The following is a 24,253-nucleotide window of genomic DNA, read 5'->3' as shown; positions in this document are numbered from 1 at the left end:
TATGTTAGTAAGCATTTGGAGAGCTCACATGTAGCTGGACTACGTGCACACAAACATCCAGAGCAGATACCCTTGCTGGGATTGAGACAAGTACAGACTACTTAGACTTGACCAGTGACTTATGGCCACATAAGAGAGTACTCTTTGTCACAAAATGTGATACAGCTACATTTACTAATATCTACTAATTAGATATGCAATCTGTGATTATTTTAATGGAGGAAAATTGTGGGGTTGGTCTGTGTGCTTAACTGGAGGACCCAAAAGAGCCACGACACCCCGAAGCCACCATCATACAAAGGTCAAGTAGGGATTACACATAAAGACCCCAATCCATTTCCTCTAAAATCTCTTATCTGCAGTGAGCTACTGAAATGCTCAAGCAGAAAAAAAAAAGACAGGATACCATATTTTAGGAGTGCTCAGTCCAGCCTGTGACACACTTAATCTGCCCTTGCATTCAGAGGTAGTATCAGTGCTAGAGATCACCACCAGCTCACCACCCTGGGTTGCTCTCAGCCTCCTGCAGCAGCACATCACGTCTGCAGGCAGCCCAGTCCTACTCCTAGCATGGCCTCTCTGCAAAATGAGCAGGGAAAAGCATCCACATGAACTGTGCAGCGAGTCAGCTCACGGCACAGCCCAACGTGTTCCTGCACCGATGCTGACGGCCAGCACACCATGGGGCTGGAGGGAGCTGTGGGGTGCGAGAACAACTGAAACCTGTGCCATGCTGAACCACAGGCCCTGCTCACACCAACTACAAACAAAGCAGAACCCGTGACCCGACAGAAGAGGCCACCTCTCTGTGCTGGCAGATGACACGCAGTCCACCGTGGATGCGAAATCTAAATTCAGAAAGCAGCATTTGACTTTCCAGTAGGGAATTCAGCATGAAAGGACTCGTCTAGAAGAAGAAGAGATTCTGTATTTGTAAGTGTGGAAGGGAATACTTATAAGACATAGTTATGGAAGCCATGGCCATGTATCAGAAAGTGTCACACAGAGGTTCACAGCTGAAAGATAAAATGCAATTTCAGTAACAAAATAAACCATATGTTACAGACAAATTCAAGTCTGAAGATAACAGGAGAGGTTGGGACTTCTATAATTTTTATCTATTTTATGTTATTACTCAATAAAACCTAGTGGTTCTCTTACACCAGCTATGTTGGCTAGTAAATCTTACATTCTAGCAAATGCAAGCAGTAAGCCTGACACAGAAAGAAAACAATTAAAAATAAAACCATAATACTGAGACAAAGATGGAACATGAAGCAATGGCTACAGACAAATCATCAAGAATACCAGAGTTAAAGCATGTCCCCATCTGCTTTAAGTCATCTAACCTGGTATCTTTCCCCTGACATTTTACAATGGCTGTGCCAGATCCTGGGAAACATTAGGCTGCTGTCAAAGTAAAGTATTCAAACACTTGCTTCAGAACCAAGAACTAAGCAGCAGATCTGCCCCAAAAGTATCTTCCTGTCCTATCTTTCCTTTGTCCTTTGGAAACTGCTGTGGTCACCGCCTGCAAGAATTGTCACAGCATCAGCAGCACACCCAGTTCTTTCAGTGTTCACACCATACTGAGTGCCTGCATCTCACTCACAACTCTGATCATAAAGAAGCCGTAAGTAAAGGCCGACGGCCAAACAGGACTTGACATTTAGTACTGTTTTAAATGCAACTTACTGCATAAGAAACCGCCAGGTTCTGTCTAAGCTCATATGTCAAAAGTGCTTAAGCATTCAAGTGACAAATTAAAGCAATGGTGAAGACCAATTTCCGGTTGGTTTACACCACTAAGTTTTTGTAAGTAGCTTGTAAGTACTTTGAAGTAGCTAATCCTAAAGAATCACATTTTTCTTCCATGCTGATCATCAAGATTTCAACAAAAAACTACTTAAATACCAGACAGTTACAAGAAGAAACTGCAGAAAGGAACTCCAGTAACGAAAAGGAGCTCTGAACAGAGCTTTGCAGTATTTAACCTAAATAACCCCAACTACCTGTACAAAGTTAATAAAATATTTCACTGCATTAGGATGGACAAGTTCACATTTTAGTCTTTTCCAGACTAGTTTTCGGTGGCTCTTCTGCTTGAGTAAATAAAGTAATTTCTCTGACCACAAGCCCAACAAGATCCAAATTTCTGCTAACACCTAAGCAATTTGCATGCATCAAACACGGAACCCATTCTAAAACAGACTTGTAAGTGTCGTGCCAAAAATTCACCAAAACTGAAAACTGCCCAGACATTTAATTCCTGTACTCTCGCAAAGTCTATGTGCACAGTGAGATCAGCCTCCTGACACGAGGGTTTAAAGCAAACATGTTTTCCTGCACTTCACAGCCTTCTGAACAACCCAAAGCAACGCGGGCAAACTTGCACCTTTGGCATAGTATTTACACGTTGTCATCCAAAAAAAAGGAAAAAAAAAAACTAAAAAAACCCCAAACATGTAACCCAGCATTCCGACGAGGTCCCTGGTAGATTATAAACTCCTCTGAGCTCTGTTACGCGGTGAGAGAGCATTTTAAGCCGCAAAGCAAGCGAGGAAGCGGCCACTCAACACACCGGTTCTCTGTTGGCTGCTCCTGCAGCGGGACAGCAACACCAAGCACGGCTCCACAGCACCGAGCCGAGCCTGGCGAAACACCCCGCTGCCCGGGACCCCCGCAGGGGACCGGCCCTTCCCCGGGGCCGGAACGCGCCGTCCCGCCCGGCCCCAGCAGGGCGCGGCCCGCCCGGGAGGAACCGCTCCCTGCCCAGGAAGGGGAGAGGGGGAAAGGGGAGCGCCCCGACCCCGCAGCGCCGGGGCCCGCCCCGCACGGCCCTCACCCTCCGCGATGACCCGCTTGATGCGCAGCTTCATCTCGCCCATCTCCACCGTCTGCCCCACGAAGTCGTTCTGGTCGCGGCTGGCGGCGCCCAGCGAGCCGGGGCCCGCCAGGAAGTCCAGGGCGGACTGGAAGAGCGACATGGCCCCCCGGCAGGCACTGCCCGGCGGCGGCCGGGCGCGCAGGGGCGGGAGGGGACGGGGCGGGACGGCACGGGCTGGGGCGGCGGTGGCGGCTCGCCGAGCTGCGGGCGGGGACGGCGGCGGACCCTGCGCGGGCCGGGCCGGGCCGGGCCGATCCGTGTCCGCCCTTCCCTCCGCCTCGCTCCGCTCCCGGCGCCTTCCGGGCCCGCTGCGTCACAGCGCTCAGGGCCCGCCCCCCGCCCTGCGCCGGGAACGCGCCCGAGCGCGCGCCCGGGCCCGTTCCCCTTCCCGAGTCCCTTCCCGATCCCTTCCCGATCCCTTCCCGATCCCTTTCCCGATCTCCTTCCTGTTCCCCTTCCCTTCCCCTTCCCGAGCCCGTCCCCCTTCCCGAGCCCCTTTCCCTTCCCCTTCCCGCTCCCGCTCCCGCTCCCTCTGGGAGAGCAGCTCCCCTTCTCGCCCTGCTGCCCGCGGCGTTTCGCCCCGGGAATCACACAGCACGCCGACTCCGAAGGGACCCATCAGGATCACCGAGCCCCGCACGGGACCCTCCCCAAGTGTCACACCCACACGAGCGCTGTCCAAGCTCGTGTCCAGTCCATGGATTTTTTTTTTTTTTAATTATTATTTATTTTTTAAAAGTTGTTTAAGGCGGAAAGATTTAATCCATTTGTACGCTGGCGTAATTCCCGTTGAAAAGCAGAGGAAAACAAGGTTGTGCCGAGTCCGCATTCCGGTTCCACTGTTACTAGTTTGCATTCCAGCTCTGACCGCCACACGGGACTGCAGCACGGTGGTGGAGCTGCTCTCCAGCCTGCCCAGTTTAACCCTCGTCTAGTGCTCGTCCTTCTACAGCTTCGCTCAGAATGAACCACAAGTCATTCTGGCCAAAAATCTCAGGTGGGGAAGGTGGTATAGAAGGAATTTCCTTCTGTGTCATAAGGTCAAGAACAGGGCAGAGCCATAAACTGGGGTGCCATAAATGAAAAGTTCCTTTTGTCTGTTAGTATACAGTAAAGATATGCCTTTTAATTTCCATTACAGTAATTGCTTTCAGCTTCTTAGGGATTATATTAAATAGCACTGAATTAGTATTCTATTTTGCATTTTATCCAAAATATAGCTAGAAAAATGGCACACATAATAATATCTCCATAGCTCTAGATAGGGTTCATTAGGTTCAGCACAGATGAAAATCTACTTTAGAAGCACATCTCTGAGAGAAGATTAAATACTTCTTCAATGTTTATATTTTTTACTGCAACTGCTCTTGTGATGTACTCTGAAAACATGAGTCATAAAGATAATCCTCACACAAAGCAAACAGAAATTTGACCTTTCTTAATTTAATATGTTCATTTTGTGTGCAGAGACCCTCCATTTCTTCTGAGATTAAAAATGCACAAAAGACACTTTTACAGCCAAGCTGGCACTTCTGTCCATTAATTTTCTTTCCTAATTGCCTGTTCTAGATTTGAGTGAAACCATGCCCTTCTGAAAGATTTAGGCTTAATTCTGCCTCTCACAATCCAGCAAGAATAACCATCTTTGGGAAGTGCCTCCTCAAACTCATTATTTGAGAAAGCTCTTTTTCAGAGCAGGCACTAATACGTCCACATGTTAAACCCAAGTAATTTTGTGCAGTACAATTTTCTCATTCATGTATCTCCTTTTATGAGCTGGATATCTCTACCACCTTCTACTTTGGATGAAGGTGCAAAACACAATGCATAAACTGTTGTGTTCTTCTTCTGATGTGCACTTAAATTCTTTTTTTCTTATGAAGATTATGATCTGCTATATACTGGGAGATTTTTACAACATATTGTAACCACATATTTCAAATAAGACCCTGTTCACTTGATATTAAAATAGCAAGTTTAATAAAGCAAAAGTTGTAACATTTGGAAATAAAGGTATTTCAACTGATCCCTGGATGGAAATTACAACTGAATTTATTTAATTTTTCAGCAATTTTCCATCTTAAAGCTTATGTCTGGTTTGGGAATCCATTTTTATAATTGAAGTTCTAGTTTAAGTCATTCTTTTCTAGAATGGTGATGAGAGAACATGCCAATAATTAAAAAAAAGATTATTTTACTGGTTCTGTGGAGTAATAGTTTTGTCTCTGGACTAGACACTACAAACTTATCAGAGGTATCTTTTCTCTATTTGCTAGTTTCAAACAAGGCATATGTCTTTTTTCTGTTTTTTGGGAAATTTTTAACACAAAACAAAGCTACCCTCTATAAATAAAATTAATTCACTAGTCATTAGAAAACTCGCTAAAATTTTTAGACAGGATCTCTAGAGACTGAATGTCCACTGTACCTGTTCCAATCCCTATTTAGGGATATCTTCTGCAGATGGTGCTCCTGGATACTTTGGAACACCAATCAATGACAAGGGGAAAGAAAGTTTAGTAGTCTATCCAATTCCTTGAAGAAAAGGTCTTTAACTTTGAAGCCAGAAAGCAAGGTGAAAGAAGTCTTGCAGGAACGTGTTCTTACTGTCTGAAGTACACTGTGGGGGTTTTGTGAGGGGGGGGTTCTTCTGTGAGAAAAAAAGCATCACAGCTTCTTAACAAAGCTGTGTTCAACTGTGGAAGGATGAAGTATTACGATAGTAAAATTTATACCAGCTGTAATTGAGACAGTTGTAAAATTGAGACTATATACCCATTTACTGAAATTGCTATCAGTTTAACGTATAGAGATCTCTGCAATCCCTTGCCATATAAACTTTGTACCACTATTTTATTAATGTATTTTAATATTTTATTAATTTGACATTTCAGAATTAGCAAACTGCATTACTATTTCCTAGAAAACACCCATTTGAACAAATTTTAATAAAGTTAAATGCTATGCTTAGCCTACCAGGCCATATGCATACTAAGCAGGATTAGTTTCAGGCAAAGATAGGGTCCAGGGTCCTGTGATAAAAATTTGTCATCAAATAAAAAAAATAATAATAAAAAAAATTTAAAAAAAAAGGCAAAAAATGCCCACAAGAGAATTGCATGTGGTTTTCTTATGGAAAAAAATAAGTAGCTCATCTGTAGGGCACAAGGACTGCAGCACTTACTGGGCTGGATTGGGTTAACTGTACCACGGCAGGTAAGACACAGCTGTACAGTGGCCTCACTTCATCTCCAGTCTATCCAAGGAGCAATGGATTGATCAATCTTTGCAGGAAAGGAAGCAGCCTTTTAAAACTTGCTTGAGACTAATGTTATGTTCAACTACTTGCATTTGATTAGACTTACCAGTGAAGTCTTTATTTTTGCCTTAACAGGGGCGAGGTAACCTTACTGCTTAGTTGTCTATCAAAATTCCCTGGTATTAAGAGCAGCTACAACATTCCAACATTCTGGATTAGTTACCAATTTAATGATAAATTTGCTTGTCAGAATTGCTAATTTCCATATACAAGCCTTTTCATTCTCTCTAGTCCTCGGAGAAAAGCTAAATGATTTTGCATTCTCTCTCCATTTATGCTTTCATCCACAGAATTAAAAGGAAAGTCATGTCCTCCAAGTGCTTTTTACAACTTTTATTTTTTTTACATTTCAGAACTTGTCAAATTAAACTTTATTGAAAATTTATACAGCCAATTCCAGTTAGTGCAGATGTGGGAAATTCAAGTTTGAGAAGGTGTAACTATAAATTAATAAAAGAATTACAACATACGAGTTTATCAGTTTTCACAGATGTGTAATGTTAAAAGCAAACAAACAACACTGCCTCATAGCTAGGTATTTTTGGGGTTACAGTGACCATTGATAAGAAATGGGTATTTTTGCCAATTTGCTTAAACTTCACTAAAGCACTTTAACTAAAGCTATTGTCAGGGAAGACCTGGCCCAAACAATTATGGCAGTTTGTGCTATTTCTGCTTTCCTCTCACAGGGAGCTCTTGAAGTTACCTCTCCAACTTCATCCCCTTCAGTACAAATTTAATTGGGTAAGTAACAGTGGGCTGCCCTGCCAGAAAAGGAATGGCATCAACTTCCACAACCATCTGTGCACTTTATATCTGATCACAGTCAAACGCTTACACTGTTCCCATGTTCCCAAAGACAAAGCTGAAGTCTATATTAGATAGATCTGCATGCATTAGAAGTGTCATCATGGCTGGGCTTTGCAAATGAAGATTTGAGAAGAGCTCTACCCACACTTGCTACAAGCGCGCTGATGGCTGAAAAGGCCAATGCGAGATAGACAAGTCCGGTTGCAGAAGGCACAGCAGAAAGACTCCCCAGGTGATATCGACGAGATGCGATTCTTTCTGCGTTGTCTTTTCTCCTCGAGAGTGATCCTGCGTGTGTTCTCAAAAGCAGCAGCAGCGTTATAGATGGTGTGTCTCCAGGCCTCCAGACTGGAAGCCAGGGTAGACCAATGGTGGTGATCAATATGGCCAAGGCTGAGGGATTGTTTCAGGCAGTCCTTGTATCTCCTCTTCGGGGCTCCTCTCTTGCGGCACCAGTGGCAAGTTCCCCATGGAGCACGATCTTAGGGAGGCGGCAGTCCTGCATCCTGGAGACGTGCCCTGCCCAGCGCAGCTGTGTTCTCAGCAGCATGGCCTCAATGCTCGTGACTGCTGCCTGTTCAAGGACAGACGTGTTGGTCACACAGTCAGTCCAGGGGATGTTTAGAATTGTACGGAGGCAGCGCTGATGGAAGCGTTCTAAGAGACGCAAGTGGTGGCGGTAAATGACCCATGATTCGGACCCATATAAAAGAGTAGACAATACAATGGCTCTGTAAATGCTGATCTTTGTACTTTTCTTCAGGTGTTTGTTTTGCCACACTCTTTTATGGAGTTTACCAAAAGCTCTGTATGCCTTTGCTAACCTGTTGTCTATTCCTGCATCAATCTTACCATCTGAGGAGATGATGCTTCCCAGGTAATTAAATTGCTGGACTGATTTGAGCTCTCTTTCAGTAATAGTGATATGGGGATGATGGGAGACTTCCTGAGGTGCAGGCTGATATAAAACTTCTGTCTTCTTCAAGCTGACTTCCAGTCCAAACAGCTCAGCAGCCTCTGCAAAGCAGGATGTTAGACGCTGCAGAGCTCCTTCTGTGTGGGCGACGAGGGCAGCATCATCAGCGTAAAGCAGCTCACGGATAAGATAATTTAAGGTCTTAGTGGGGGCCTTCAGTCACCTTAGGTTGAACAGGCTCCCATTGGTACGATATCGAATGTAGACACCGTTTTCATCATCGAGGTCTGCCCTGGCCCTTTGGAGCATCATGCTGAAGAAGACTGTGAATAAAGTTGGTGCAAGAACACAGCCTTGCTTCACACCATGGGCTATTGGAAACGGCTCAGAAAGTGCACCTCCATATCTGACTTGGCCACGCTGGTCCTCATGAAGCAAGATGATCATTTTGAGGAACTTGGGAGGACATCCTAAACGTTCCAGAATCTGCCACAGACCTTTCCTGCTCACAGTATCAAAAGCATTGGTGAGATCAACAAAGGTAACATAGAGTCCTTTGTTCTGTTCCCTGCACTTCTCTTGCAGTTGTCTGAGAACAAATACCATGTCTGTGGTACCTTTGTTGGCTCAGAAACCACACTGGCTTTTAGGTAGGAGATCTTCTGCTATGGCAGGCATTAATCTGTTCAAAAGGATTCTTGCAAGGATTTTACCAGCAATGGAGAGCAGAGTAATACCTCGGTAATTTGAGTAGTCTGATGTATCTCCTTTCCTCTTGTACAAGGTGACGACGACAGCGTCACGAAGGCCTGAAGGCAGTTCACCTCGTTCCCAGCAGCGCACCACAAATTAGTGACACTTAGCATGGAGTGCTTGGCCACCATGCTCCCAGATTTCAGGTGGGATTCTGTCAACCCCAGCTGCCTTGCCGATTTTCACCTGTTGTATTGCTTTAAGAGTTTCTCCCATGGTGGGGGCAGTGTCCAGTTCAGTTTTCACGGGTTGTTGTGAAATGTACTGCATTGCAGAGTCTTGAACTACACGGAGTACATTGGTCACCTGAGTCTCACCCTGGAGATGACAGTTTCATTTGGCAGCATCCTGAATGACCAAGCAGCCTTTTTCAAGGAGAGCACTGCTTGCTCCACACAGAGAGGGCCTAGAAAAGGTGGACTAACCAAAGCTCATCTCCATCCTTCACCCTGTTGGTTAACCACAGCCAACGGGCATCTTCTGATGCAGTCAAATAAAGATTAAGAGTAAAAGGCATACACCTGCCTCCAAAGGTGTGTCCAAATTGACACTTGCATGCTGGAACATCAGAACCATGCTCGGTACTGTGGACAGTGGATATCCTGAGTGTTGCTCTGCTCTAATTGCCCATGAACTGTCACGACTCAACATTGATATCACTGCTCTCAGTGAAGTTGGTCTCCATGAGGAAGGCAGCCTTAGAGAACATGATGCCGGTTATACACTCTACTGGTCAGGTAAACCCAGATCTGAAAGGCATCTCTCAGGAGTTGGCTTCATGATTAAAAACTCTATTGCCTCTAAACTCAAAAATCTGCTGACTGGTCATTCTAATTGCATTATCTCCCTACGCCTCCCACTACACAACAGGCAACATGCTGTTCTCTTTAGTATATTTGCCCCAACCCTCCAAGCTGACCCTGCTGAAAAAGATAAATTCTACAACGACCTACGCCGTCTTATCCAAAAGGTTCCTGCAGATGATAAGATCATTATCCTTGGTGATTTCAATGCCAGAGTAGGAAAGAACTCTGAAGCCTGGAAAGGAGTACTAGGCAAGCATGGTGTTGGAAACTTCAATGATAATGGTCACCTTCTGCTAGAGTTTTGTGCTGAGCAGCAGCTTACCATCACTAACACTATCTTTCAGCAGAAAGACAGTCTGAAGACAACCTGGATGCATCCTAGGTCCAAGCACTGGCACCTCATTGATTATATCTTGGTCTGACAGAGGGATATCCGCGATGTTCGTCACACCTGCGTGATGCCTAGTGCAGAATGCCAAACAGATCATTGCCTCGTGCGCTGTAAACTTAACCTCCCCTTAAATTCAAACCTAAAAAGGGCGGCATTCCTAGAAGGAGACTTCAAGTTAACAGTCTTCAAACAGCTATTAGAAGTGTAAGGCCACAATGAAAGTTAGAAATCAAATACAAATGATTTTGAGTATGACTATTAACTACAGTATGTCATTTAAGATACAATCTTTTCTTGAACTGATTAAAATTTTGCCTGGTTATTAAGCCATGTGTCAATAACATGAAACATTTTGAAAAGCTTAAAACACAAGTTTTTTGGGTATTTCCCATGTAAATCCTTCTCTTCCAAAGTGCCCATAGCATGCTGTTTTTTGATAGATTGGCTTCTTCAAATCCAGGTCCCTAAATGAAAATTAAAAACCAAAAATGAGTCTTACACTTAACTCTACTCTAATGTACATTATGATATGGAAACATCAGAAGCATAATCAGTATCATCCCCAGAAGAAAGACAGTAAAATCTAGGTGTCTTTTCTTCCCCCCACAGACTTACTGAAAGAAAGACAGTGAGCTGATGGTTTGAATTTTAAAGTGACTAGAAATAGGTGTCTTCCCGAGTCTCAGAGGTGCAGTCAGAATGCAGTTAGGCTTTATAAACATTGCAATGCAGAAGCATTTTAATTGGAACCAAGTTCAGCTATACCCAGGCAAGCATTAACGTGTTTTCTGTTATTTCAAGTGTAATATGGAACATTTTCTAATGCTACTGGGTAGAAAGACAATGATCTCAAAAGAAGCTGCCAAAGATAATGATCTAGTAGATTAGGTAACTGTGGAGGTTTAACTGCTTATGTAGATACATAAGTCACTATTTAGAGTAGAGCTTAAGATGACATAATTATGACTACATAAATAATGAAGGTGGAAGTGCTTTTTGGCCTACACAATATAGTGGATTGCAGCTGTGCTAAACGGCTAGCTACAGGTCTGTACACAGAAGTTTCTCTTCATTTCATGAAAGGCCTGAAACATTTTCATCTGCTTGGGCTTTCTTCTGTTGTATTATCCTGCTTTAATTATCTTTGAAAGCAAGGGAAAAAAAGAGACTTCCTATTCTCTAACATGTTGATATTTTTTCCCCTCGGAGTCAAACATGTTCAAGACTTCTCTGGAATATAGACACTTGAATTATTTTAAAAGGACATGAATCATTAAAAACATTTTCCTCAAATAATCAGATAGCTAACTTATATGTTTTAGCATTCTAGAACAGAACTTTTAAAACCTGCATTGCTCAAAATGACAAAGTCTGCATGGACTCAAGTTCTTGCTGGTATCTATCTCAGGCTTGAGCTTCTATGTCAATTTCACAGACTTAAAATAGAGGGAGAACTCACAATGTGGGGTGCTCCCTTAAAAGAGAAAAGATATAGTGTTTCCATTAGTTTCTCTCTATTAGTTGTGTGTTTCACAAAACTTTTAAGAGGACCAGCCTGTCAGGTTTGGTGACAATCAGCCAATAGATTAGGAAGCTCGTCAGGACTGAGAAGATGAACCTGGACCATTAGGTCTTAGGAAGCTGTACTACAAATAAGCAAGAAAACTGTGTTTCCTAAGATTTCACATAAAGAATCATATAAGTTAGTCACAAACGGGAGAAAAATCAATGAAAAGTGCTCGGGTCAAATTACAGCTCACTGGAATGCAGGTGGGTAACTGCTGATAAGGATAGGTGCTGATCTGCTTCTCTCCTCCAGCCCTTTCTTCTCTCAAAGAAAAGGGTAATTCCCATGCTTCTTTTAAGTGTAAGGATTATATTTGACTAAAAGGCATGCTTTTTCAGGCCCATTAATATTCCGGAAAAGGTGGGCCGAAAAAGGTAATAGTTAATAGGTTTGGGTTTGCATGCCCTCTCTGGCTGCATGGTAGCCTCAGTGACGCTTTTGATCACATCTGATTTTTCACTTCAGGACAGCTCATCTCGTGTCTATTCTTGTTCTGGTTTTAAATTCACACAATAGTTCAGTTACCAAATCCTAAGAGAACATGTAAGAAACCTGGATTCCTTTTTAGTTGGGTTTAGTTGACTTCAAACAGTCTGCACGAAACTGCATGACAGGCTCTCAGTGTTCAGTTTTTCTGATGCAAAGGTAAGTTACATTTACATATCATGAAGAAGCCAATCACTTTAGAGAGTTCTTTTTTCTTCTGGGCTACTGCCCAGTACCCCTAGAACAGCAGCAGCAAACACCACACTGCCACTACTGTGGTAGGGTGACGCAGAGCCCCTATGCATGTTCCAGGACAAATTACAGCACGTAATGTCCCACTCATTTCAATGGGATTGCTCCTGACGTGAGAGCACCAGAGCCTTTCCATTGTCTAGCAGCTGTCTCCTGAATATCAAGGGCACAGAGACCATACTTACCTCAGTGCTTCTTTCAGAAAGAGCGAGTATTTCTGTTGCCTTTCAGATAAGGCAGAGATTTGGAGCCTTACACACCCTGTAAACAAACTGGAAAGCCTAACTCCATTTAATGTTAAACTTTAATTCTACTTTACCAAGCAAACTGCCACCTGGCTAAGGAACTGCAACATAATTCACTGCCAGGGTTACCTGGAGTAACATGTATATATTGTGTAATTTAGGTAGGTCTTAGTTATTCAGTGCACTTTGTGACTAGATTTCCCAACTGGCCCTTTTATGTTGTGCTGGGAGCATGAATGAAGGAAGAGCAGAAATTACATCAATTAGAGATTTATCACAAAGGTAACTTTCTTGAGGTTACGAGCCAGAAAATTAAACATTAAACTGTTAAAGAGAGCACTAAAACCATGATTCCGTACAGTAAATACCAACATCACACAAACCTTATGATAGCTCCCAGGCGTAGATCAAAGTTTTTCTGGACAATCTCAAGCAGCTCTTCTTCAGACCTGTCTGATGTTCCATAATGAAACACTGAGATGGCAAGAGGAGCACTCAGACCGATAGCGTATGATAGCTGTAGAACACATGCAAACAAACCAAATATGGTTAACACAGTCCTTCCCACTTTTTTGCTTAAGAGAAAGGAAAGGCTTATCACATGTATCAGGGTAGAGTTTATGAGCATCTCGTCTCCATAAAGCAAACCAGGACATATATGCTTTTGCTGTTTGTCTTCTATGTTAGAAAATTATGTTTTCCTCAGAGAATGTTCAGCCTGGTCAAATACCAGACCCTGGTGACATTCCTAAAAAGCAAAAGAGGTACTTTTTTCATGCAGTTCCCTCTATTACCCGTCTTGCCCTTTCAGTATGAAAGTTGGTTAGCATGTATCCATAGGAAAAACAGTTGTCAACCTCAGTGGAGGCTGGGAAAGTCTCAGTGTAGCACACAGATATTAATGGGCTGAAAAAGCTTTTGCATTTCCCCTTCATACATTTTTTCCTTTTGTTAATCTTCAATCCAGCCCTCCATGACTTCGCAGGACATTGGCTTCTCTGCCCTCCCACCCTCCCATCTTATCTTCTTTGCTAATATCTGAGATCTCCATAATTTGCTCTTAAAAAAAATCAAACTTGACTTGTCTAGAGACAAGTTCATGTATTTAAGGAAGGTCTCTGAGAATTACTGGAATGACAACATTTCCACTTAACTCAAAAATAAAGACAGTGATGTAAGTGTTCAAAAATAACACTCAAAATGTGCATGCCAAGAAACCAGAAGTTTATCTTCAGTCCCCTCAGAAAAAAAAAAAAAAAATTATCAACAACTGGCTAGCCAGCATTTTTTTGCGCTTGGTTTATTCTCATCTCCCCTTTTCCTGACTAACTCCAAACCATCAGGTATCAAACTCATAAACAACATCTAAAGCAAGGAGCCTTGTCCCTAATTGAGATGTCTGGGTACTTATGTCATTGATCATAACTACATCCAGTGGGCTTCTCCTCTGGTCCATGGAGAAAGTAAAATGTTTTAAACACAGCTCTGCAGCAAAAAATCAGCCAGATTGCTGCTACATTTTACTTATTTAGTAAATGAGTTATGTAATGAGTTATTACATAGTAGCTATTCAGAACAAGTATAGCTTGTTCTGAAGGCAAAAGAAACCAAGGCAAACCTCACTTGTTTAACAGTCACATTGGGTTCATGTTCAATGGTGAAACAGTCTAGGTTTCAAAACACCTCCTTCTACTTCTTAGACATCGTAATAACAAAAATTCCTGCACAAGGAAGGAAGTGAATTTTCTTCTGATCATACAAGAACAATGAAGGTTGTTCTTGCTTTAAACTCCTAAAAACAAATGAATTTTGCTTTTAATCACAGCTCACACCACAGGAGTGTACCAGGAGTGTGAATATAATTTCAAATGCAGCTTAAAACAGATGAAGTTACAACCAGTATGACCATACAGTACAGCAAGTTGCACAACTGGACCTAGACAGTGCTACCATAACTGCAGTGTGCTGTGCAGCCCAGGTTGGAATGTCTCAGAATTTGGTGTATTACTTTTGTGGCTTGTCTTACCTGGATTAATACTCTTTTGCAGAGACCGGCTTTCACCAGAGATTTTGCAACCCAGCGAGCTGCATAGGCTGCGGAACGATCCACTTTGGAGGGATCTTTCCCGGAGAACGCCCCTCCACCATGGGCTCCCCAGCCTCCATATGTATCAACAATGATCTTCCGACCAGTCAGTCCAGCATCAGCCTGGAGGACAAACAATTGAATATATCCAGAGACACAAGAGTTCATCCAATCCCATATTAGGTTAGTGGGTATAGATTTGTTTGGTATTTGCCACAGACGTGACTCTGTTCACAGTGCTCACGTTCGCATGCAGCTGTTTAATGGAAGAGTTGTCTACATGAATGGAATACTTTATAGAATAAGCTCTACTAAGCCATCCTCTGAGCTACTGTCACTTTTGGAAACCCTTAAGAATGTGGTACAACTGTAAACACGGCAAAAAGAAAGCTCACTTCAAATGAGCAAGCATGAAATAGTGTTTCTGGGTTACTGGCCAAAGTCTTCACTCAGCAACACTTTGATGAAGGCCAAGAATTTAGAGAAACAAAACAGATCACATATGACCTAAAAGGTTAACAAGCTTCACTTAGCTAGCTATACTAAATGGGAGGCAGGGGCTTCATGTAACTGCAACTCAGTGCTGTCAGAACTCGAGTACTGAGAAACCCTAACTCAGTGCATATTAATGGTTCAGTAGTGACACACGATACTATTCTTCCTTCCTTCCTGTGCTCCTGATAATGGAGTCCCATGCTCTTGCATAGACTTTTTTCTGCCTCCTACAACTTGATGAACTGATCCAACTTGCTCAATCAGTGGAGAATTACTGCCTCTCTGTCCAATTGGCAAAGTTGGCAATGTCATGCTGATAAATGAACTCCAGAGTGCTGAGAAATTCCATTCTGAAAGAAGATAAACTGCACTAATTCACTATTTTTATATCCCCAAATAAGCAAAATGGGAGCAAAGCTGACATTTATTTCTCAGTGAAAGGAGTATGCCTACATCATGAGTGTACCAGTGTGATCATAAGCACACCTTGTAGTTTTAATCCTTATGAAGTCTTCATATAAAACTCTACAGTTTTGTGTAACATAATTTTTTACAATTTCATGGCAATAACCTTTTTATCTAGTAGAGCACATGGTAAGCAGAACATGCATCAAATTCCAGTGACTACTGAGATTTAATACATTAAGTCTCCCTCAAAATTCATTCCACTTTATGAATAATTTCAATGTAGATATTACATCTATTGTTATTTCTGGTTTTGATACTTATTGTAAAAGTGAAGAGATACTTCCAGCATGTAACTCAAGGGCTGGCAGTTGCTCATTTAAAATACTTTCTGAAAGTAAGACAAAGATCCAAGAATCTGTACATTTGGCTGTTGAAGCAGGTAGAGCTTCAGTTTAGATACCAGCTATCCAGTAGGAAAACTCCAGTAGAGATGACTGAAGCTTTCTTAAAAAGGTATAGACTTTGTTGGTTAAAGGTATACTCGTTCAGCGTACTATTTTTTAAGAGAACATTTACAAGCACGTGGCAAAGTGGAATCCAAGTCTGTATAGGCTGTCATTTTTCAAAGTACCATACCTTAGGACCACCTTCCACAAACTTTTCACTTGGAAGGAGATGATAAATGGTGTCTGCATCAAGATACTTCTCTGGAATGACTTTTTTAACAACTTTCTCCATTAGCTCCTTCCGTATTTGTTGCAGTGATATGTCTGGGGCATGATTTACTGAAATCACCAGTGTGTGCACACGGATGGGCTCGAGTGTGCCATTGCACTCCTTGTATTCCATTGTGACCTGGTGAGGAAGAAAAAGGACCAGGAACACTCAGGGCCAAAAGAACCAGTCTGAAAGCTGCAAATGAACCTCAGTTACTTTCTGCAGCCAAAAATACACAGATGAAGGGAAGGGATGAAAAATTATGGATTGTTGTCAATGTTTAAAGTCACTGTAAGTTAAAAAAAACCCAGAAAATTCTGAAGTACTACTGCGAGAAGAGTTAACTAAAGGACATTACACATATTGCCACAGAAAAGCAAAATAACAAGAAAGCTTCAAAATCCTATGATTTTAGCAGTTGATGCTAAAACCAATCCTGATTTGGTATGTTAACATAACTTCAGAAAGAAGATCACCAAAGTAAAGCCAAAATAAATTTCAGAGAACTCTGCTAAAACAAGCAACTGTAGATCAGATGACAGGCTGTATCCTTTGCTCCCTACCACATGGCTTTTATGGACATGCAAATATATACTGGCATTGCTTCATCCTAAGTATCTGTTTTCTTACAGACTAAAGTGGTCTCTCTACTTTCCCACTCTTCATGGTTGAATAGGTAATCATAAAGAAATCAGCTTATTCACATGTTCACATAGTCCTGTCAAGAGGTAAGGACACAATCTATGTTGTACTGCAACAACAGCAGCAGCATAACCCAATGCACTTCCACACTAAATACCAGAACTCCAGACTAAAACATCTTGCTGTCTTGGAAATGCCTTGTGTATGGCTTTCCTTTCCTTTCCTGTAGATTTTACAGCCTGGAAGACAGAACTTACTGTGTTTGAGACATCCAAAGTGCATCACACTTAGAGTAGGCTCAGTGACTCGGCCACTCAGCTCTGCAACACAGCTGTCAGTGGCTCATATTTTTTCCCGAAAAAAAAAATAAGGAAAATACAAGTATTGCTAAGACACTGACAGAACAGTTTAAACAAACCATATGTGCTACATACAAATGTACCTTATAAACACACACCTCCTTGGATCATAGTAATGACAGCACCATTTTTGACAAACATGAATTCTGATACAGTAGCAGATGAGGTACATGATTTCTGTTGTTTCTCACCTTTACAGTTTATGCATCTATGTTACAAACCTGTGTTTTCCCATCTGGTCTAACCCAAGGCCATGTTCCATTCCGTTCCAGAGCCCTTATGCTTGCATTTAGTTTGTGTGCCAGGAGGATTGTTAAGGGCATACATTCCTCAGTTTCATCAGTGGCATAGCCAAACATCAAACCCTACAATGAAAAACAGGGAACTGCATTGAAAAAATGGGAAAACAAGCCACTCATTTCCATGTTCTCTTTCCATTTCTGCACTTGTCTTCGCCACATAGCACTTTAAATTTACCCAAGCTCAGCAAGAGACAGCAGCAATATGCAGAGTTAATGCCTATAATCAGTCTGAAATAACATTTATGTTCAAGAATCAGAGCCACAGCAGGGGCTGGTTCCCAAGAATGGTTCTGCCTTAAAAATCCATAGGATACCTCATCAAAGTTTTCCTACAGCTTGTAAGACTGCTTAGTCTTCTCCCCACAGGTGACAACTGAAATCTCACAGCAGTTGTTGCCTAAGAAGTAAAACTAGGCTCACCAAGGACTTGAAAGACCAGAAACTAACCAACTGATAGAAACGAAATTGTAGCTCTGTCCCGTTAAGGCCACTGGATATTTGAAAAGCTACTGTCCTTGAAACTAGTGAAGGCTGTGATATATTTTTGCACTTCTGGAGATTAAAAGAGTTCTAACTCTCACAGTTTGCACAATAGTGTTTAAGGAAAGTCTCTGGTCCAATGTAATTGCAATTGCTCGCACACACCTAGATTTAAGAAAATGCCTGGAATTACCTGATCCCCTGCTCCAATGTCATCGTCGCTCTTGCCATGGGAGATCGCATGCTTTATCTCTTTACACTGCTGTTCCAAGGCTACTAAAACTGTGCAAGTCTTGTAGTCCAGCCCTAGTGAAGGGAGTTTTGTAAAGTTAGGTTATGCATTCCTGAGAGTTCACAAATTGCTAGAGAAATTTTTAAGGGTTATTTAGCTTTCTTGGCTAAAACTTTTAAAACTCTAAGCACGTAAACTTCATATACTACATTTTTATTGCTAACAGAAGCAGAATTCCCATTCATGTGAACTTCAAGTGTCTTATGCACTCCAAGGACAAGGAATATCAGCATGAAAGCTTTCATAGCACAAATCTACAGGTGTGCGCTCACCTTCTGATTTTTGTGCACAAACTAGCACTTCTGCATCAGAGAAGCAAGAGATACCTGGCTCTTTCAAGAATAAGTCTTTTGTAAGTATGCCACCTTAAAACAGTTCCTTCAATACTACACACTCAAAATTACATATCAACAATATCTGTGAGTTTTCTCCTAGGCCTGGATACATATTTCACTTTATTCTCTAGAAGACCATCAGAAACATGACTTTTGCTATATGCAGAACAGACTTAAGAACGAACACATGTAGGATCTCACTCACCTTTGGAAGAGTCATCATATCCTATATTCTTAAGGGTATCTCTTACAATTTGTTGGTAATCTACTATAGCCTGGGATGTGATCTCTCCACAGAGCAAAATCATTCCAGTTTTTGCCACACACTCTGGAAAAAAGTACGAAATATCACTATTTTACTGCTACTGTTTTACAGTTACACAGAGAGACCCTGAAGACGGTTCTACAAGCAATAGGATTAATCATAGGGGAAACTCAGTGTAAAGCCTTAGCCTTATATTTTACACCTAAAATTCTGTGTGCAACCACTCTTCTCATTAGCTGATATGAACATTTAAATGCCTGCATGTGGTGGGGGTCCCCTGTACTCAGTCATCCTATCTCCACACTGGCCAGCAGAAAATATCCATAAGAATAGATCAAGTATATAGGGCTGTGTCTCCAAATAATTCCCTGGTCTCCAACAATTTAAGGTCAGAATTTTCTTGAAGCTAAAGGGACATTATTTATTAAGAGATGGCATTACCAGTCTTTGATATATTTTTGTTACAGTAATTCATCCAGTTGCCCTTGGCAACCACAAAAACTTTTAGCTTCTACAAGATCCTGGAGCAACAAGCAATGGAACTTCATTACAAATTTTGTGAAGAATTGTTTCATATTTTATTTCTTTGTTTGTTTCAAGAGTCCACTTGGTTTCCAAACTTTTCCATTGTATGTAAAAATACATAGCAAACAATCATAAAAAAAATTAGCACAACAATATGGCCTACTATCTATGTAATTGTGTCACATCTCAGTCTTCTATCTTGGTAAGACAAACTGATGCTGTTTCCCACATCTCTTATTACACACTTCTTGTTGTTATTTTTGCAGCATTTGTATGTTACCCTCTTCAACTTTTCAGCAGTTTTGGAACCATAACTGCCTGCAATATTGAAATACACCCTTCATCAAGTCTAACACCCATGCAAACCCCTCCCTCCACATCTCACTGCTCACATCTGTGCATCAAGGTTCACATGAAATTTTTCAGATGAAGTGTCATATTAGATCACTGTGTTTATGGGATGCAGCTAGTCCTCTGCGTTGAAACTATGGCCTTGATGGCTTGTTCTCAAAACAAAATTAGGTTATTAGGAAAGCCCTTTAGACACATTCCCTTTCTGTGTCTATTCCTCTGTGGCAACCCATCTCCTTCCAGTTGCATAATATGTTCATAGTCTCTGTGGGTAATATTGCTAACATATGCAGAATACAACATAGTCCTAATGGAAAGTCCTACAAAAAAAAGCAAGCCACTTTGATCAGAATCACATTTAAATTAACTTATCCTTCTGTAAACAACAAGCATCACCCTATTCACTCTAAGAAGACATGCACCTTGACATCTATCTTTCCTCAGTTCTTTTTTTCCCTGATTGTCTTAGTTTCCTCTTTATTATCATCCTCAACAGCCATGGTTTTCCCTGACAACAATGGCTTCTCCTGCTCTATTTCTTACATTTCATAATTTTTAATTTGCGCTGTGCTATATGTACTTCTGTTCATTTTTTGCAGCTTTTTTTCTGCCCTCTCTTCTCCTCTGAATCAGTGAGCCACAGCTGACCTCTTGACTGATTGTGGAAGTCTTGAGTGACAGCCAGCTTTTGGAAGAATTTTGGATTAAAGGATATTATATCACACTGACTACTTGTTGTATTTCATTAATCTGTTTTTCTATCTGTATTGTACTCACCACAGGCAACCTTGGCATCTGGATCAATACTGAGATGAGCATCTACAACAGCATCACTTATCTGATCACATAATTTATCTAGAAGATAAAAATAAGATAGACATCACATTTCTTTTTGCAATTAAAAAAATTGATTTCTTAGTAAAATTTATTTCACAATGGGCAAGAGACTTCTGCTTATAGGGCATCTGCCAAGAAGCAATTTTACCAAACTATACTCTGAAATGAATTACTTGTTTTAATCTACATCTTATAGCTGTCAGAGATTTTCACTTCCAGCAGTGTTTATACTTTCTGTACCTGCACTGTGGACCTCTGAAATCTCACATGTGAACGTTTTCAGATGACAAGAGCCATTGCCCTCCCCACAAAGGGTACAGTGTATTGAAGTCCACTCCTGCAATTAGGCACTGCTATCTGGCTCATTAAAGTTTAGAAAAGCTTCTGCAAATTTTCTCTCGGGGACAAACACTGGCCCCTCACAAGTTTTCACAGTTATTTCTGAGCACTGGTCTTTCTGTTTTAGGGAAAAAATCACTGCAGAAAAAAGGTTTTACCTATTCTGTCTTTAGCACCTCTGACCTGTTGTCCAAGTAAGACCTCAGTAACACAAATACACTTGGTTTATTACAAGTTAATGACCAATTTTGTGGACAAATTGAGACCGTCTCATTAGCGTAACGGGACCAGGTAAAAGCAATCCATGGTAGTACTTCCAAAGTGTGTGTTTGAAAGGTTGCATGTCTGCAGAACTAGCATGAGGTATAGGAATTAATTTTCACCCACCATCATTACAGAAAAAATTTATCCAAAATAAGTTCAGCCACACAGATGCTCAGGTGGATCTACAGCACTGTCTGTATCAATAAGCCAGGTGCCTATAGAGTTTGTAATAGTCTGTGTAATTATACGTGGGATTGCCAACCAAAAATAACTTCTCTCAAGGGCCCACAATAAAAATTAATGTAGAATCATAATTGCATGTCCACCTTAAACTACTTATTTACTTTTACAGATAATCTAGTTTGGAAGCAAAGAAACATCTGAATGAAATTATAAGGCAAGAGTAGAGTTATTCTGCATCACAAAAGATCTGTAATTCAATGCAAAGTTTAAGTGCAAACTGAATTTTAGTAAAAGAACTGTAGGGTCATATCTTACAGTACAGTCTAAAAGCAAGGAAAAGTGAGATATGCTAGCTTCAAATAGATAAACTATTGTGCCATCAATATCACCACACTCAAATACAAACTAAAACCAAAAGCAAAGCATGAATGCTAAAAATACATGTGCCCCTTCTATTCACACAGGCTGCAGTGGCTGCAATGTCAGCATGAGATTTTTTTATGGAAGGGTAGAGGTTGCTTCTTTACCAGCATAATTATCACAACCTGAATCAGCAACTTCTGTATCTTTTATGTTCTGTTTCTAGCATTTTCCCCAAACAAGCTGAAACTACACATTTCACTGTGCACTTCTTGAGCATTTGCAAAGGAAGCCCAACAATTTAGAGGGTTGGGGAAAAAAGCAAAACAAAAAAAAGGAACAAAAACCCCACCAACTTGATAGCTGTAAAGCTTCATTATTTCCCAGCTTAAACATTATCTTCCTGAAATTGCTAGCACAACGACTCAAAGATTACAAATCCTGGTTCTACCTGGTGTGATACCCTGAGAAAAACTGAGCTCTGAAGATTGTGAAATTGATTCACATTGAAGAGTCCAATGCTCAAGCAGGAATGGCATAGCCTGCAACAACTGGTAAGTTTTATTGCCTTCAGCTTCGTGCACAATTACAACAATGAGTGCACTGTTTTAAAGCAAACAAGTGGTTATGGTGGTTCAAGATACGGTGCCATGTGCTGCAGTGGTTTTGTAGTTGGAGTGTGCAGTAGGAGTCAGGGAGATAGGCTGGTATAACTGGTTTCGTGCTGTACCATTCCCACCTGATGAGTAAGAGTCCTGAGAATACGGACACATACAAAAACTTGTCTGCAAATGTTCCATGTTGGACACCACAATTTTTTTCTCACTTTTTTTTTTCCTTTGGTCTTTCCTTCTACTATGAAAAAAGTAAGAGGTAATGGTTTTTTTAGTCCAAACATTAAAATGCTCCATATGAAAGTGCTGACACAGAAGGAACCATTACTACCCTTATTGTAAATTTGAGTCACTATTGTGCCTCTTGGAGGCCCAAACTTTCTCCAGTCCCTCAGTTAACATAGTTTCTAGATACATATTTGTTTAAACAAAGCTGTATGAAAACACAGCAGATTTTGGTGAACAGCAATTAGAGCAGAAGCATTGTCTGCAGTTCTAGATCCAGGAATACAATGGCTTTGTACATCCTACATCGTATGTAAACTTGTGTTAGGGAGAGGAGTGTGACAAATAGACATGTACAGGATTACAGCAGTAGCTGGAATACAGGTCTGATGAAAATTAATGCTTATTATTCCAAACACTTCAGAGATTCGGAGTTCAATGACCACTTATAATATACATGTGCATAAAGTATTATTTTTTTCATTACAGAATAAAAAGTAAAAATGTAATGCCAGTACACGTGGCAGCCACAAGTCCACCTGTACAAGACCAATCCATGCTTTTCTCAAGCAAATTTTTTAAGTCATCTATACCAGATATATTGCGTACTAAACAAACAGGACAAATTCTAGTTGAGTAAACAAAGACACTAATCTGAAATCTATTAAAAAGAATCATTTGGGGTTTTCCATTAATTTCTCTGTTGCAAGAGATATGACTGAACTTTCATCAGATAGCATTCTTCACTGAGAACCATTTATAAAAACCAAGATAAAATCAGAATTTTTACTTACCAGAATGTCCTTCAGCAACAGATTCTGAGGTAAAAAGAAACCGTTTTTCTTTTTTTGTGGTTTGAATTGACATGTCTTCATATGTTTCACAAGCTTGCAAATGAGAAAGACCCAAAGCAACTGGGCTACAGAACAAGCACAGGCAAAAGACGAAGTGAAAACGTTAATACGCCTGTGCAAACAGCTGACGTAAGTGCTCCTGCCTCTGTTTGCTCCTCGGAAGTTCAATAGGTTAAGACTGATGTGTGTGGCTTTTACTGCCTTTTATGCACTGCTACAGGAACTTCTTTCACAAGACTCTTACGTGTGGTTAACCTCCTGCTTTTGCACACTTGCCCGAGCCTCCATTCTTAATTGCTCACTAAAAAGCACTTCAAGAGGAGATGCTATCTCAGCACCGAGATGTTATCTGAATTGGCAGGGACAAATGATGTTTTCAGCTAGGCACAGTATCCACAGTTCATACTCATCTGCAGTGGTGAACCACGCAGAAATGTGTCTCTCTTTAGGTGAGAACAAATGTTCATAACCGTTCCAGGTGGTAAGCACTGTGCTCTTCTCCCACAATACTGTTCATATCAGGGGTTAAGTCAGGAGCTGTAGAGCTACAAAACAGCATGCTCTGTAGAAACAGGGATGAAGACAGGGGGTTCACTATAAGCTACCTTGAATTCTAAGACCAAAAGCTATGCCCCAGCTCAATGAATTTTAAACTTGTTAATGGTCAGGCTCTCACAATTCATATTACACACCCCTTTTCTCCTACTGTTTGACTTGATGGAGAGACACGTAGGGAACAGCTAGATTCAAGTATCCAAACTAAGCGAGGAAGTGCTGCCCATTTGGAAGCACTATTTCCCTTTGGCTTATTTCATACATAGACATATGCAATATAGTGCAACAACACACCAGAGCACCTGAGTGCAGCACAGTATGAAAAGGCTACCT

General features: G+C 41.3%; 2 protein-coding genes across 3 annotated transcripts in view; both read right to left on the bottom strand.

Moving 5' to 3' along the window:
• Window positions 1-3,105, bottom strand: part of GAK (cyclin G associated kinase) — a 68,040-nt gene extending 64,935 nt beyond the window's left edge. The window contains exon 1 of one of the 2 annotated variants that reach the window (XM_050328959.1): window positions 2,846-3,105. In XM_050328959.1, the coding sequence (XP_050184916.1) occupies window positions 2,846-2,987 (142 nt within the window). In that variant the 5' untranslated portion in view covers window positions 2,988-3,105. The remainder of the gene's footprint in view (window positions 1-2,845) is intronic. The other variant, XM_050328960.1, reaches the window with a different exon arrangement.
• Window positions 3,106-6,526: 3,421 nt separating this feature from the next.
• LOC126647387 (S-adenosylmethionine synthase-like) lies at window positions 6,527-23,422 on the bottom strand. The gene is made up of 9 exons (XM_050329588.1): window positions 23,306-23,422; window positions 20,467-20,544; window positions 18,754-18,876; window positions 18,115-18,227; window positions 17,361-17,504; window positions 16,058-16,276; window positions 14,459-14,641; window positions 12,816-12,949; window positions 6,527-10,346 (listed from the first exon to the last, which is right to left on the bottom strand). Exons 1-9 carry the CDS (start codon window positions 23,376-23,378, stop codon window positions 10,244-10,246), a joined length of 1,170 nt encoding a protein of 389 aa, XP_050185545.1. The 5' UTR covers window positions 23,379-23,422; the 3' UTR covers window positions 6,527-10,243.
• Between the last annotated feature and the right edge of the window lie 831 nt (window positions 23,423-24,253).

This window comes from Myiozetetes cayanensis, unplaced genomic scaffold (genome assembly GCF_022539395.1).
Source record: "Myiozetetes cayanensis isolate MyiCay16 unplaced genomic scaffold, myiCay2020 scf4, whole genome shotgun sequence".
In the NCBI taxonomy this organism is placed as follows: domain Eukaryota; kingdom Metazoa; phylum Chordata; class Aves; order Passeriformes; family Tyrannidae; genus Myiozetetes; species Myiozetetes cayanensis.
This window is presented reverse-complemented; position numbering and strand designations above follow the sequence as displayed.